This window comes from Oncorhynchus mykiss, chromosome 12, assembly GCF_057628025.1.
Source record: "Oncorhynchus mykiss isolate SJ-2025 chromosome 12, ASM5762802v1, whole genome shotgun sequence".
NCBI classification, from domain to species: domain Eukaryota; kingdom Metazoa; phylum Chordata; class Actinopteri; order Salmoniformes; family Salmonidae; genus Oncorhynchus; species Oncorhynchus mykiss.
In genome coordinates, this window is record NC_143033.1 from 88,441,358 (window position 1) to 88,453,628 (window position 12,271).

General features: G+C 44.4%; 2 protein-coding genes across 27 annotated transcripts in view; one reads left to right on the forward strand and one right to left on the reverse strand.

The window, feature by feature from the left end:
• The window catches only part of cacna1aa (calcium voltage-gated channel subunit alpha1 Aa), a 175,654-nt gene that overhangs the window by 112,244 nt on the left and 51,139 nt on the right, over window positions 1-12,271 (reverse strand). For all 26 annotated transcript variants that reach the window (XM_090193918.1, XM_090193913.1, XM_090193928.1 and 23 more), the window contains exons 4-6: window positions 2,523-2,614; window positions 2,155-2,307; window positions 1,523-1,710 (exon numbers count right to left, since the gene is read on the reverse strand). In XM_090193918.1, the coding sequence (XP_090050044.1) occupies window positions 1,523-1,710; window positions 2,155-2,307; window positions 2,523-2,614 (433 nt within the window). The remainder of the gene's footprint in view (window positions 1-1,522; window positions 1,711-2,154; window positions 2,308-2,522; window positions 2,615-12,271) is intronic.
• LOC110538722 (alkB homolog 7, RNA demethylase) overlaps window positions 1-12,271 on the forward strand; it is a 185,925-nt gene that overhangs the window by 100,733 nt on the left and 72,921 nt on the right. The gene's annotated exons all lie outside the window — the stretch shown is intronic.

The window sequence follows — 12,271 nt, forward strand, 5'->3', positions numbered from 1 at the left end:
CACACACACACACACACACACACACACACACACACTAGTAATTCATCTTTCCCTTGTTTGACTAGAGAGGTTACACTGAGATGTAGATTTTATAAAGCCAAAAAATAGCAGACCATTTCACAACCTTTTCATGAACTGGGACGGGGTCACCACAATACGGGGATGATTAGGACATCGTTTTATACAGTATACTGTCCAGAGTATCTGCCATTTAAACAGTTCAGCTGCACAGAATGTAACACTCTTCCTCTCTATTTTTCCCTCACCCTTTCTCTCCCTCTCCCTCTCTCAACCCTCCATATCCCTTCTCTCTCCAACCCCCCTTTCTCTCCCTCTCTCAACTCTCCATTTCCCTTCTCTCTCCAACCCCCCTTTCTCTCCCTCTCTCAACCCTCCATTTCCCTTCTCTCTCCAACCCCCTTTCTCTCCCTCTCTCATCCCTCCCCATCTTGCTGTATTTCCCCCTAAACATCACAGAATGTAATGCCCTCCCTCCCTCCCTCCCTCCCTATGTCTGTGGGCGTGGCTGCTGTTGCTCTGTGCTGCAGCCTTTTTATCCATTAAACTTTCAGCACTTTCTTCCTCAGCAGCTGCAAGAATAACTCTGACTGAACAGCCCTGTTAAATATAGAGCAGCACCACCACCGAGTGAGACTGATGGAGGAAAGAGAAGAAGGGAAGCGGTGGGGGAAAGGGGAGGGGGTGAAGAGGAAGGGAGAAAGGGGGAGGCTGGCGGGGGGAGAGAGAGAGTGAGTAATTGGGTGTGGTGAGGTGGGGGGAGTAGGAAGATGCGAAGAGGAATGGAGATGGAGAGACAGATTAAGGAAGCAGAGAGAGCGAGGAAAGAGAGATGTGTGAGAAAGAGAAGAGGGGGAAGAGGGGCAAGGGGGAATATTCAATATGGGCCCATATAGACTGCTGTGGATGGGACTACACTCACATTCCCCCACTACCCTCATCCACCTCTCTGTCACCATAGCAACCATTGCCACTGGCAGCAGGGCCCTATTCACTGTTTCTTAGGTATGGGCACACAATACAGCATATGAGTAAATGCTATGGGCATATTTGTATAGCAGTGAAACATGTATTATATGAATTGGTGGGTATTTACAATGTAATTTACTAGTAAATACGATAGAAATCTATTATCCAGGTTGTAGTTGCCCCACAGATTTAGGATCAGCTTATCCTGCCTCAATTCTAACCGAAACCCAAAACAAAAACTGAACCCAATCTCAAACCCAAACCGAAGACTAAACCTGAACCCGATCTCAAACCCCAAACCAATCCTGAATCCAATCCCAATCCCAAACACAAACACAAAACCAAACCCGATCTCAAGCCAAACCTAAACCTAAAACCAAACCCAAACTCCTGATCTTAAACACAAAACCAAACCCGATCTTAAACCCTAACCCAACTACAGTAACTCACATAATAGTCCAGCTCTTTAACCATCAAGTAAATACCATAATACCTCTAAAACAGAACCACTGTGATGTGAAGTACCGTAACTCACATAGTAGAGCAGGTCAGTCCATCCCTCCATGGTAATACATTGGAAGACAGTGAGCACGGCAAACAGGATGTTGTCAAACTGGGTGATGCCGTAGTTAGGCCCCAGCCAATACTTTCGACACGTGGTCCCGTTTGGACATAGTCTCGACGGGGCTTCGGTCCCACACGGAACTTCCTCACGAATCTCATCTACAGGGGTACAGACAGTTTGGGGATCAACATGTTATTTAAGAGCTAGATCTTCTTTGATTCATTTTGAATTGACAGTCTTTTTGTCACTGATTTAACTGGCATACTGATTGACTGACTGGCGACTGACTGGCTGACTGACTAACTGGTAGAATGACTGGCAATGACTGGTAGAATGACTGGCAATGACTGGTAGAATGACTGGCATACTGCCTGACTGGTATGCTGACTGGCACATACTGACTGGGTGACTGACTGGCAGACTGACTGACTGATTGACTGACTGATTGACTGACTGACTGACTGGCAGACTGACTAGCAGACTGACTGGCATGCTGACTGACTGACTAACTGACTCAATGTCTGACCATCCAACCAACCGACTCACCGACCTACTGGCTGACCGACCGACTGACCGACCAATCCACCGACTGACCGATTTACCTGTGTGAATGTCGAAGCAGGTAGTATGGAATTTGCCCATGTAGAACTCCAGGCCGATGATAGCGAACATGAGGATGGCGAAGAATAGCAACAGGCCGATCTGCAGCAGTGGAATCATAGCCTTCATGATGGACTTGAGGACCACCTGGAGGCCTGGGGGAGACAGAGCACATTGTTTAAGAACAGAAACAACAGACAAAGTAAAAAAAAAACCTGACCTACATCCCAAAATCCCTATAAAAATGATGTAACTTAATCAGAACTGTCCTCCCCCTCCCCTCTTCTTATGGTATCAGATGAAATAAGACTATTAGGGGTGTAGCTAGTCGGTCTCTCCGTCCCACACCCCCATATATCCCAAGACTTACTGGGTATCCCAGACACCAGTTTGAGGGGTCTCAGTACACGGACCGCTCTCAGAGTCCGCAAATCGAAGTCCGATCCCACTGTAGACAGGATCCTACAGAGAGAGATGGAGCAGAGAGAGAGAGGAGGTGGAGAGAGGGAGAGAGGGCGACAGAGGGAAGAGGGAAAATGAAGAGAAGGAATAATTATAGTATTTTTATATTTTTTTAGGAACATTTGTAGCATCAGCCAATCAATGTGTGTCAGTTGCTGGGGGTTTTAGTGACATCATCTGTTGATCATTTACATGAATCACTTGGATAAGAAGAAGACATTCAGCGAGTGAATGAGTAAGTAAATAATGTGAATGCGTGAATGAGCCACGAGTCAATCAAGAGATGGGACAGGGAATTCGATAGAGAGAGAGAGAGTGAGAGAGAGAGAGAAAGAGAGAGAGAGAGAGAGAGAGAGAGAGAGAAAGCGAGAGAGAGAGAGAGAGAGAGAGAGAGAGAGAGAGAGAAAGAGAGAGAGAGACAGAGAGAGAGAGAGAGAGAGAGAGAGAGAGAGAGGGACAGAGAGAGAGAGAAAGAGAGAAAGAGAGAGAGAGAGAGAGAGAGAGAGACAGAGAGAGAGAGGGAGAGAGAGAGAGAGAGAGAGAGAGAGGTAGAGATAGAGAGCACAGGCTGTATTGTTGTTGACTGGCTCATTTGTTACCCATCTTTATTCCACTGCCAACTCATCAGGACTGTATCTTTACCTCACTATACACACACACACACAAACATTTATGCACGCATGCACAGACACATGCACACACAAACATGCACACACATGCACACACACACACAAAACACACACACACATTGTGTAGGAAAAACTGAGAGGGACAGAAAGATAGGTGTGTGTGTTTCTGTGAAGGAGTATGTGTGTTGGTGAGGAGGAGTGTTTGTGTGTGAAGGAGGATGTTCTCTCACGTTGTCTGACTTCCAGTTATCTCTCTGACTGACTGGGAATCATCAACGTTTTCCAATAGTCCTTCTGCTAAGAGCTGCATGGCACAGTTTAACTGGCTGATCCTGTTGCACCAGTGCATTCGACTCTTGGTGGAATGCATTGCTTGACACCGTGATATGCACAATGTCGTTCGTGAACTGCAGGTCCCCAAATGATTCATTCTCGAGTTTGTTTTGAGCAGCTTTGTAGTTTTGGTTCTACGAAGCTGGGTCCATCATAACAGTCAATAATCAATTAATTGCATTAATTCTTGCACCATGTAATATATTATCAGTTTGAAACAATGCCTGCAGCATGATCAGCTGTTTGTCTCTGGAGCTCCTGGGCGGGGTGCATCAATCCTGCTGTAGGACTCATTGCATTGCAGCCAACAGGTCAAACAAACAACTAAAACAAACAAGTCACTCAGAAAAATGAAACATAACTAGAGGCATTAAAAAGGGTAATTCAAAAATAATGAATAATTCGCAAACTGCACATCACTACTCAATAGGTGTCTCTCCCCTCCACATGGACCACTACAACACAGGAGAGTCTCAGGGGCCCACCGTTAGTCTGACAGCACACCTAAACACTAGGGAATGATGAGGTGTCAGTGTAATACAATCTGAATGACACATCGTTGAAAGCCTTCCCACCGAGGCCTGGTGGGGTATCTGGTTGTTGAACAACAGTGAGTCCACAGAGCCCAGTTTAGGAAGCTCTGTGCTTAACGACTGACACACACTTTTAGCTTAATAGCTTCACCAGAGAGGCTGGTGTGACTGACTATGTTCTGGAGTTAGCTATCTGCGCTGGGAACGCAGGTAAATCCTATGGGAGTTAGCTATCTGCGCTAGGAACGCAGGTAAATACTATGGGAGTTAGCTATATGCGCTAGGAAGGCAGGTAAATCCTATGGGAGTTAGCTATCTGCGCTAGGAACGCAGGTAAATACTATGGGAGTTAGCTATATGCGCTAGGAAGGCAGGTAAATCCTATGGGAGTTATCTTTCTGTGTTAGGAACAAAGGTAAATCCTATGGGGGTTAGCTATCTGCGCTAGGAACACAGGTAAATCCAATGGGAGTTAGCTATCTGTGCTAGGAACGCAGGTAAATCCTATGGGAGTTATCTTTCTGTGTTAGGAACAAAGGTAAATCCTATGGGAGTTAGCTATCTGTGCTAGGAACACAGGTAAATCCTATGGGAGTTAGCTATCTGTGCTAGGAACACAGGTAAATCCTATGGGAGTTAGCTATCTGTGCTAGGAACGCAGGTAAATCCTATGGGAGTTAGCTATCTGCGCTAGGAACGCAGGTAAATCCTATGGGAGTTAGCTATCTGTGCTAGGAACGCAGGTAAATCCTATGGGAGTTATCTTTCTGTGTTAGGAACAAAGGTAAATCCTATGGGGGTTAGCTATCTGTGCTAGGAACACAGGTAAATACTATGGGAGTTACTATCTGTGCTACAAGGCAAGTACTTGCTATGGGATTTCAATTCTATATAACTATATTTATCCCCTCAGGGGCAATTAAGCTATCTCCTGTGCTAGATACGTAGAGGGATGCTATGGGAGTTAGAAATCGCTAGCCCTGATGACAGCCGGGGATACAGATACTGTCCTACCAGAAGAGTAGGTAAAGGGAAGTGAGAACGAGGGAAGGAGACAGGGAAGGAAGGGCGAGGTGCTGGTTTGTCAGCCTGGAAGGTCCTGCGCTGAAGACAAGGTGGGATATTGGGGTTAAAGTGAGGGATTCACACTGACAAAGCAGGTGTGTGTGTGGAGGGAGAAAAAGTGTGTGTGTGTGTGTGTCTGTGCGTGTGTCTGCGCGTGTGTATGTAGGGGATAGTATTAACAGTGCTGACAGGAGAGACATCTACTGGGAGTTACTTGCCAATCTGCCTCACAGGAAATTGTCAAGAGTGTATATGTGTGTGTGTGCATGTGTGTGCAAGCAAGAAGAAGACAATGATGATGATGAAGAAGATGAAGATGGCAGTCTTGCACCAACAGCAGCTCCTCAACCCCACCAGGTCTGTCCACCTTTACAGCATTTATCATCAAAGCAACAAGGCTCATTCACACCGTTTCCACGGTTACTGGGGCCCTTCTCATTCATAACTGTTTCCATGGCAACAGGGACCTTGGCTCCTTGCTAGAATCTTTGCATCACCGTGGTAACCGGGCCAAGGGGAGCTTGATTGATATGTTTTTTCTTTTCTTCTAATATCCTCAGTTGTACAGTGAAACACACACATGCATGTAATTAATACACATACAAGCTAGCACATACACCCAAAGCACACACACCACCACAAGCATGCACACACACGTACACATTTATAAGCTGCGCGTACATACACTTTCAGCTTGGAACCATTTGAGTGCAAATACATTTATATGCACGAATGCACACTAGCATTTGGGTCACACGAACTAGCTACCTATGAAAATCCTCAGTTTCTACCCTGATGAACACACACGCATGAAAACACACACACACACACACTCCCTCCCATATACACACACACACAGTTGAAGTCGGAAGTTTACATACACTAGGTTGGAGTCATTAAAACTCATTGTTCAACCACTCCAGGGAATATGATAGGCTCAAATAAAAATAGTTTCCTGATCTTTCTTATACTGTATGTCACATCATCTGACAGATACACGCAACAGGTCAGAGGTTAGCATAACGTCAAGGCTTTAAGCAAGTCTGTCTGAGAAGTAAACGTCGTAAGAATCTGGCTTGTAGAGGCACAATTTCGTACACACAGTATGAGGAAGGAGTGGCCAGCTAATCTTGAGTTTGACAGTCTGGAACCAAGGCTTGAGCCATTAAAATATAATTTAGAGAGAGGTTCAAACCAGGCAAGACTTTACCTGAGACAAAGACCCTTTTTTAACCAAAAGAGCTCTTCAATGTTCTCCACACTGTTCTACCGTGGGCAGCTCCTCACAGTTCTCCACACTGTTCTACAATGGACAGCTCCTCACTGTTCTCCACACTGTTCTACAATGGACAGCTCCTCACTGTTCTCCACACTGTTCTACAATGGACAGCTCCTCACAGTTCTCCACACTGTTCTACAATGGACAGCTCCTCACTGTTCTCCACACTGTTCTACAATGGACAGCTCCTCACTGTTCTCCACACTGTTCTACAATGGACAGCTCCTCACAGTTCTCCACACTGTTCTACAATGGACAGCTCCTCACTGTTCTCCACACTGTTCTACAATGGACAGCTCCTCACAGTTCTCCACACTGTTCTACAATGGACAGCTCCTCACTGTTCTCCACACTGTTCTACAATGGACAGCTCCTCACAGTTCTCCACACTGTTCTACAATGGACAGCTCCTCACAGTTCTCCACACTGTTCTACAATGGACAGCTCCTCACAGTTCTCCACACTGTTCTACAATGGACAGCTCCTCACTGTTCTCCACACTGTTCTACAATGGACAGCTCCTCACAGTTCTCCACACTGTTCTACAATGGACAGCTCCTCACTGTTCTCCACACTGTTCTACAATGGACAGCTCCTCACTGTTCTCCACACTGTTCTACAATGGACAGCTCCTCACAGTTCTCCACACTGTTCTACAATGGACAGCTCCTCACTGTTCTACAATGGACAGCTCCTCACTGTCCTACTACAGATAGAACTCAATAGCCGTGTCCAAAATCTAACTTGCATACAAAACCTACATGTTGTGTACATATCATGCTACATACTATTTAGAACGTATTGTTTAGTAAAAACAAATGCAGTGAGCAATAAATATCAACGTACTAGGTCATCCATCCTTAGAATGTGTCATCTAATGCTCAATTACGTTGATTCGTTCAGTTTGTACAGCAAGGCATCTTACGTGATTATCACCTGTTGTCAATCACACTGGGTCTGGAAAGCCCAGTCTCTTCCTCAGTAGTGTGCATCCAATTCTACTAGATGAAAAGCCTAAATCAGTATTACATCCTGGCATTTAAAGCATACTACAGTTCTGAAATTTCACGTATAAAACGTTCTATTCTAATCAAGTACAAGTATTCAGACACGGCCACTACCATAGACCACGGTTACATGGCCTTATCCACAGATCTAGGACCAGATACACTCACAATTCTTATGGGGATGAGAAAATATATGAGCCTATCATATTCCCTCCATCCTTCCTTCCTTCCTTCCTTCCTTCCTTCCTTCCTTCCTTCCTTCCTTCCTTCCTTCCTTCCTTCCTTCCTTCCTTCCTTCCTTCCTTCCTTTCCTTCCTTCCTTCCTTTCCTTCCTTTCCTTCCTGTATAGTCATGTACTGCATGTGTATTACTAGCTTCACTCACTAGCTTTAAGCACCAACTGTCAGAGCAGCTCACAGATTACTGCACCTGTACATAGCCCACCTATAATTTAGCCCAAACAACTACCTCTTTCCCTATTGTATTTAATTAATTTATTTATTTTGCTCCTTTGCACCCCATTATTTTTATTTCTACTTTGCACATTCTTCCATTGCAAATCTACCATTCGAGTGTTTTACTTGCTATATTGTATTTACTTTGCCACCATGGCCTTTTTTTGCCTTTATCTCCCTTATCTCACCTCATTTGCTCACATCGCATATAGACTTGTTTATACTGTATTATTGACTGTATGTTTGTTTTACTCCATGTGTAACTCTGTGTCGTTGTATGTGTCGAACTGCTTTGCTTTATCTTGGTCAGGTCGCAATTGCAAATGAGAACTTGTTCTCAACTTGCCTACCTGGTTAAATAAAGGTGAAATAAAAAAAAATTAAAAAAATGATTGTGTTGTTTGGCAATGTGCCTCAGTATATATGCTGAGAAGAAGACGGTTTATAGGTGTGTGAAGGAAAAGTGAGCATGTGTTTGAAGTGTAAATGTGTATTGTGTGTGCATGTATGCATCCCCTGGTCATTGTAGTATCAAAGTGTCAGGGCAGAGGTGGGTAGAAAGGGCAGTAGCTTTTCATCTTCAAAGAGCTACACTTCTAAAAGAAAAATCGCCATTCAAAAAGAGCTAACCATAGAGACCACAGCTGGGAGCAGTGTATGTGTGTGTGACATCTGTGTATAAGTGCGAAGCGTGTGTGTGTGTGTGTATGCGTGTGAGAAAAATGAATGAAAGAGAGAGAGACAAAAAGAGAGAAAGAGAGAAAGAGAGAATGAGATAGAAAGAGTTATAGACACAGAGAGACAGAGAAAAAGGTTGAGATAGCGAGAAAGAGACACAAAGAGAGAGAGAGAGAGAGAGAGAGAGAGAGAGAGAGAGCAAGAGGAAGAGAGAGTGAGAGAGCGAACGAGAGGGACAGAGAGTGACAGACAGAGAGAGAGGGGGAGAGTTCCTGTGTCTCAAGGCTGTACTGGGTGATTGATCATCTGCAGCAGCTAAAAACAGGTTACTGCAGCACACACACACACACACACACACACACACACACACACACACACACACACACACACACACACACACTCTCTCTCATTCGCCTGCTCCGCTCCTCCTCTCTCTCTCACTCACTTTCTCCATTTCTTTCTATCCCTTGTTATCTGTCTATCCTTTCTCTTTTCACTCTATTTCATGATTTATCTTCCTTTCATGTGCTCTCCTTTCCTACTCCCTTTACAACATATACATAGATATACACTACTATTGGTGGCTTCGGCTATTTCAGCAACACTGTTGCTGACAGGTGTGTAAAATCGAGCACACAACCATGCAATCTCCATAGACAAACATTGACAGTAGAATGTCTTTGCTGAAGAACTCATTGACTTTCAACGTGGCACCGTCATAGGATGCCACCTTTCGAAAGAAGTCAGTTCATAACATTTCTGACCTGCTAGAGCTGCCCCGGTCAACTGTAAGTGCTGTTATTGTGAAGTGGAAACGTCTAGGAGCAACAACGGCTCAGCCACAAAGTGGTAGGCCACACAAGCTCACAGAACGGGACCGCCGAGTGCTGAAAGGCGTAGTGCATAAAAATCATATTTCCTTGGTTGCAAATACTCACTACCGAGTTTCAAACTGCCTCTAGAAACAACGTCCGCACAAGAACTGTTACAGTGGCTTGCGAAAGTTTTCACCCCCCTTGGCATTTTTCCTATTTTATTGCCTTACAACTTGGAATTAATATAGATTGTTTGGGGGTTTGTATCATTTGATTTACACAACATGCCTACCACTTTGAAGATGCAAAATATTTTTTATTGTGAAACAACAAAAAAAAATGTACAACTTGAGCATGCGTAACTATTCACCCCCCTCAAAGTCAATACTTTGTAGAGCCACCTTTTGCAGCAATTACAGCTGCAAGTCTCTTGGGGTATGTCTCTATAAGCTTGGCACATCTAGCCACTGGGATTTTTGCCCATTCTTCAAGGCAAAACTTCTCCAGATCCTTCAAGTTGGATGGGTTCCGCCGGTATACAGCAGTCTTTAAGTCATTTCACAGATTCTCAATTGGATTGAGGTCTGATTATTGACTAGGCCATTCCAAGACATTAAAATGTTTTTCCTTATACCACTCGATTGTTGCTTTAGAAGTATGCTTAGACTCATTGTCCTGCTGGAAGGTGAACCTCGGTCCCAGTCTCAAATCTCTGGAAGACTGAAACAGGTTTCCCTCAAGAATTTCCCTGTATTTAGTGCCATCCATCATTCATTCAATTCTGACCAGTTTCCTAGACCCTGCCGATGAAAAACATCCCCATAGCATGATGCTGCCACCACCATGCTTCTCTGTGGGGATGGTATTCTCGGGGTGTTGAGAGGTGTTGGGTTTGAGCCAGACATAGCATTTTCCTTGATGGCAAAAAAAAACAAATTTAGTCTCATCTGACCAGAGTACCTTCTATCATATGTTTGGGGAGTCTCCGACATGCCTTTTAGCGAACACATGTGTTTTCTTATTTCTTTCTTTAAGCAATGGCTCTTTCTGGCCACTCTTCCATAATGTCTAGCTCTGTGGCGTGTACGGCTTAAAGTGATCTTATGGACAGATACTCCAACCTCCGCTGGGGAGTTTTGCAGCTCCTTCAGGGTTATCTTTGGTCTCTTTGTTGCCTCTCTGATTAATGGCCTCCTTGCTTTGTCTGTAAGTTTTGGTAGGCGGCCCTCTCTTGGCAGGTTTGTTGTGGTGCCGTATTCTTTCAATTTTTTAATAATGGATTTAATGGTGCTCTGTGGGTTCAAAGTTTCAGATTTTTTTTATAACCCAACCCTGATCTGTACTTCTCCACAACTTTGTCCCTGACCTGTTTGGAGAGCTCCTTGGTCTTCATTGTGCCGCTTGCTTGGTGGTGCCCCTTGCTTAGCGGTGTTGCAGACTGGGGCCTTTCAGAACAGGTGTATATATACTGAGATCATGTGACAGATCATGTGACACTTAGATTGCACACAGGTGGACTTTATTTAACTAATTATGTGACTTCTGAAGGTAATAGGTTGCACCAGATCTTTTTTAGGGGCTTCATAGCAAAGGGGCTGAATATAAATGCACACACCACTTTTCTGTTTATAATTCTTTAAACATTTTTGAAACAAGTTATTTTTTTCATTTCACTTCACCAATTTGGACTATTTTGTGTACATTCATTTTTTTTATTTTACCTTTATTTAACCAGGCAAGTCAGTTAAGAACAAATTATTATTTACAATGACGGCCTAGGAACAGTGGGTTAACTGCCTGTTCAGGGGCAGAACGACAGCTCGGGGGTTTGAACTTGCAACCTTCCGGTTACTAGTGCAACGCTCTAACCACATGAAGTCCAAATAAAAATACATTTAAATTACAGGCTGTAATGAAATAAAATAGGAAAAAACGCCAAGGGGCATGAATACTTTTGCATGGCACTGTAGTTTGGAGCGTCATGAAATGGGTTTCCATGGGCGAGCAGCCACACACAAGCCTAAGATCATCAAGTGAAATGCAAAGCGTTGCCTGGAGTGGTGTAAAGCTTGCCACCATTGGACTCTGGAGCAGTGAAAACACATTCTCTGGAGTGATGAAACACGCTTCACCATCTGGCAGTCCGACGGGCAAATCTGGGTTTGGCGGATGCCAAGAGAACGCTACCTACTCCAATGCATAGTGCCAACTGTAAAGTTTTGTGGAAGATGAATAATGGTCTGAGGCTGTTTTTCATGGTTCGGCTAGGCCCCTTAATTCCAGTGAAGGGCATTGTTAACGCTACAGCATACAATGACATTCTAGGCAATTCTGTGCTTCCAACTTTGTGGCAACAGTTTGGGGAAGGCCCTTTCCTGTTTCAGCATGACAATGCCCCCGTGCACAAAGCAAGGTCCATACAGAAACTGTTTTTCGAGATCGGTGTGGAAGAACTTGACTGGTCTGCACAGAGCCCTGACCTCAACCCCATCGAACACATTTGGGATGACTTGGAACGCCAACTACGAGCCAGGCCTAATCGCCAACATCAGTGCCTGACCTCACTAACGCTCTTGTAGCTGAATGGAAGCAAGTCCCCGCAGCAATGTTCCAACATCTAGTGGAAAGCCTTCCCAGAAGAGTGGAGGCTGTTATAGCAGCAAAGGGGGACTAACTCCATATTAATGCCCATGATTTTGGAATGAGACGTTCAACGAGCAAGTGTCCACATACTTTTGGTAATGTAGTGTATGTATCTGCCTTCCCCTTTTGGTATTCCCTTCTCTCTCCTCCCTCAACTATTGTACAAACCTCCATCTCTCTTTATAAGTATATTGCTTCTACAGTTACACCCCTCCTTTCA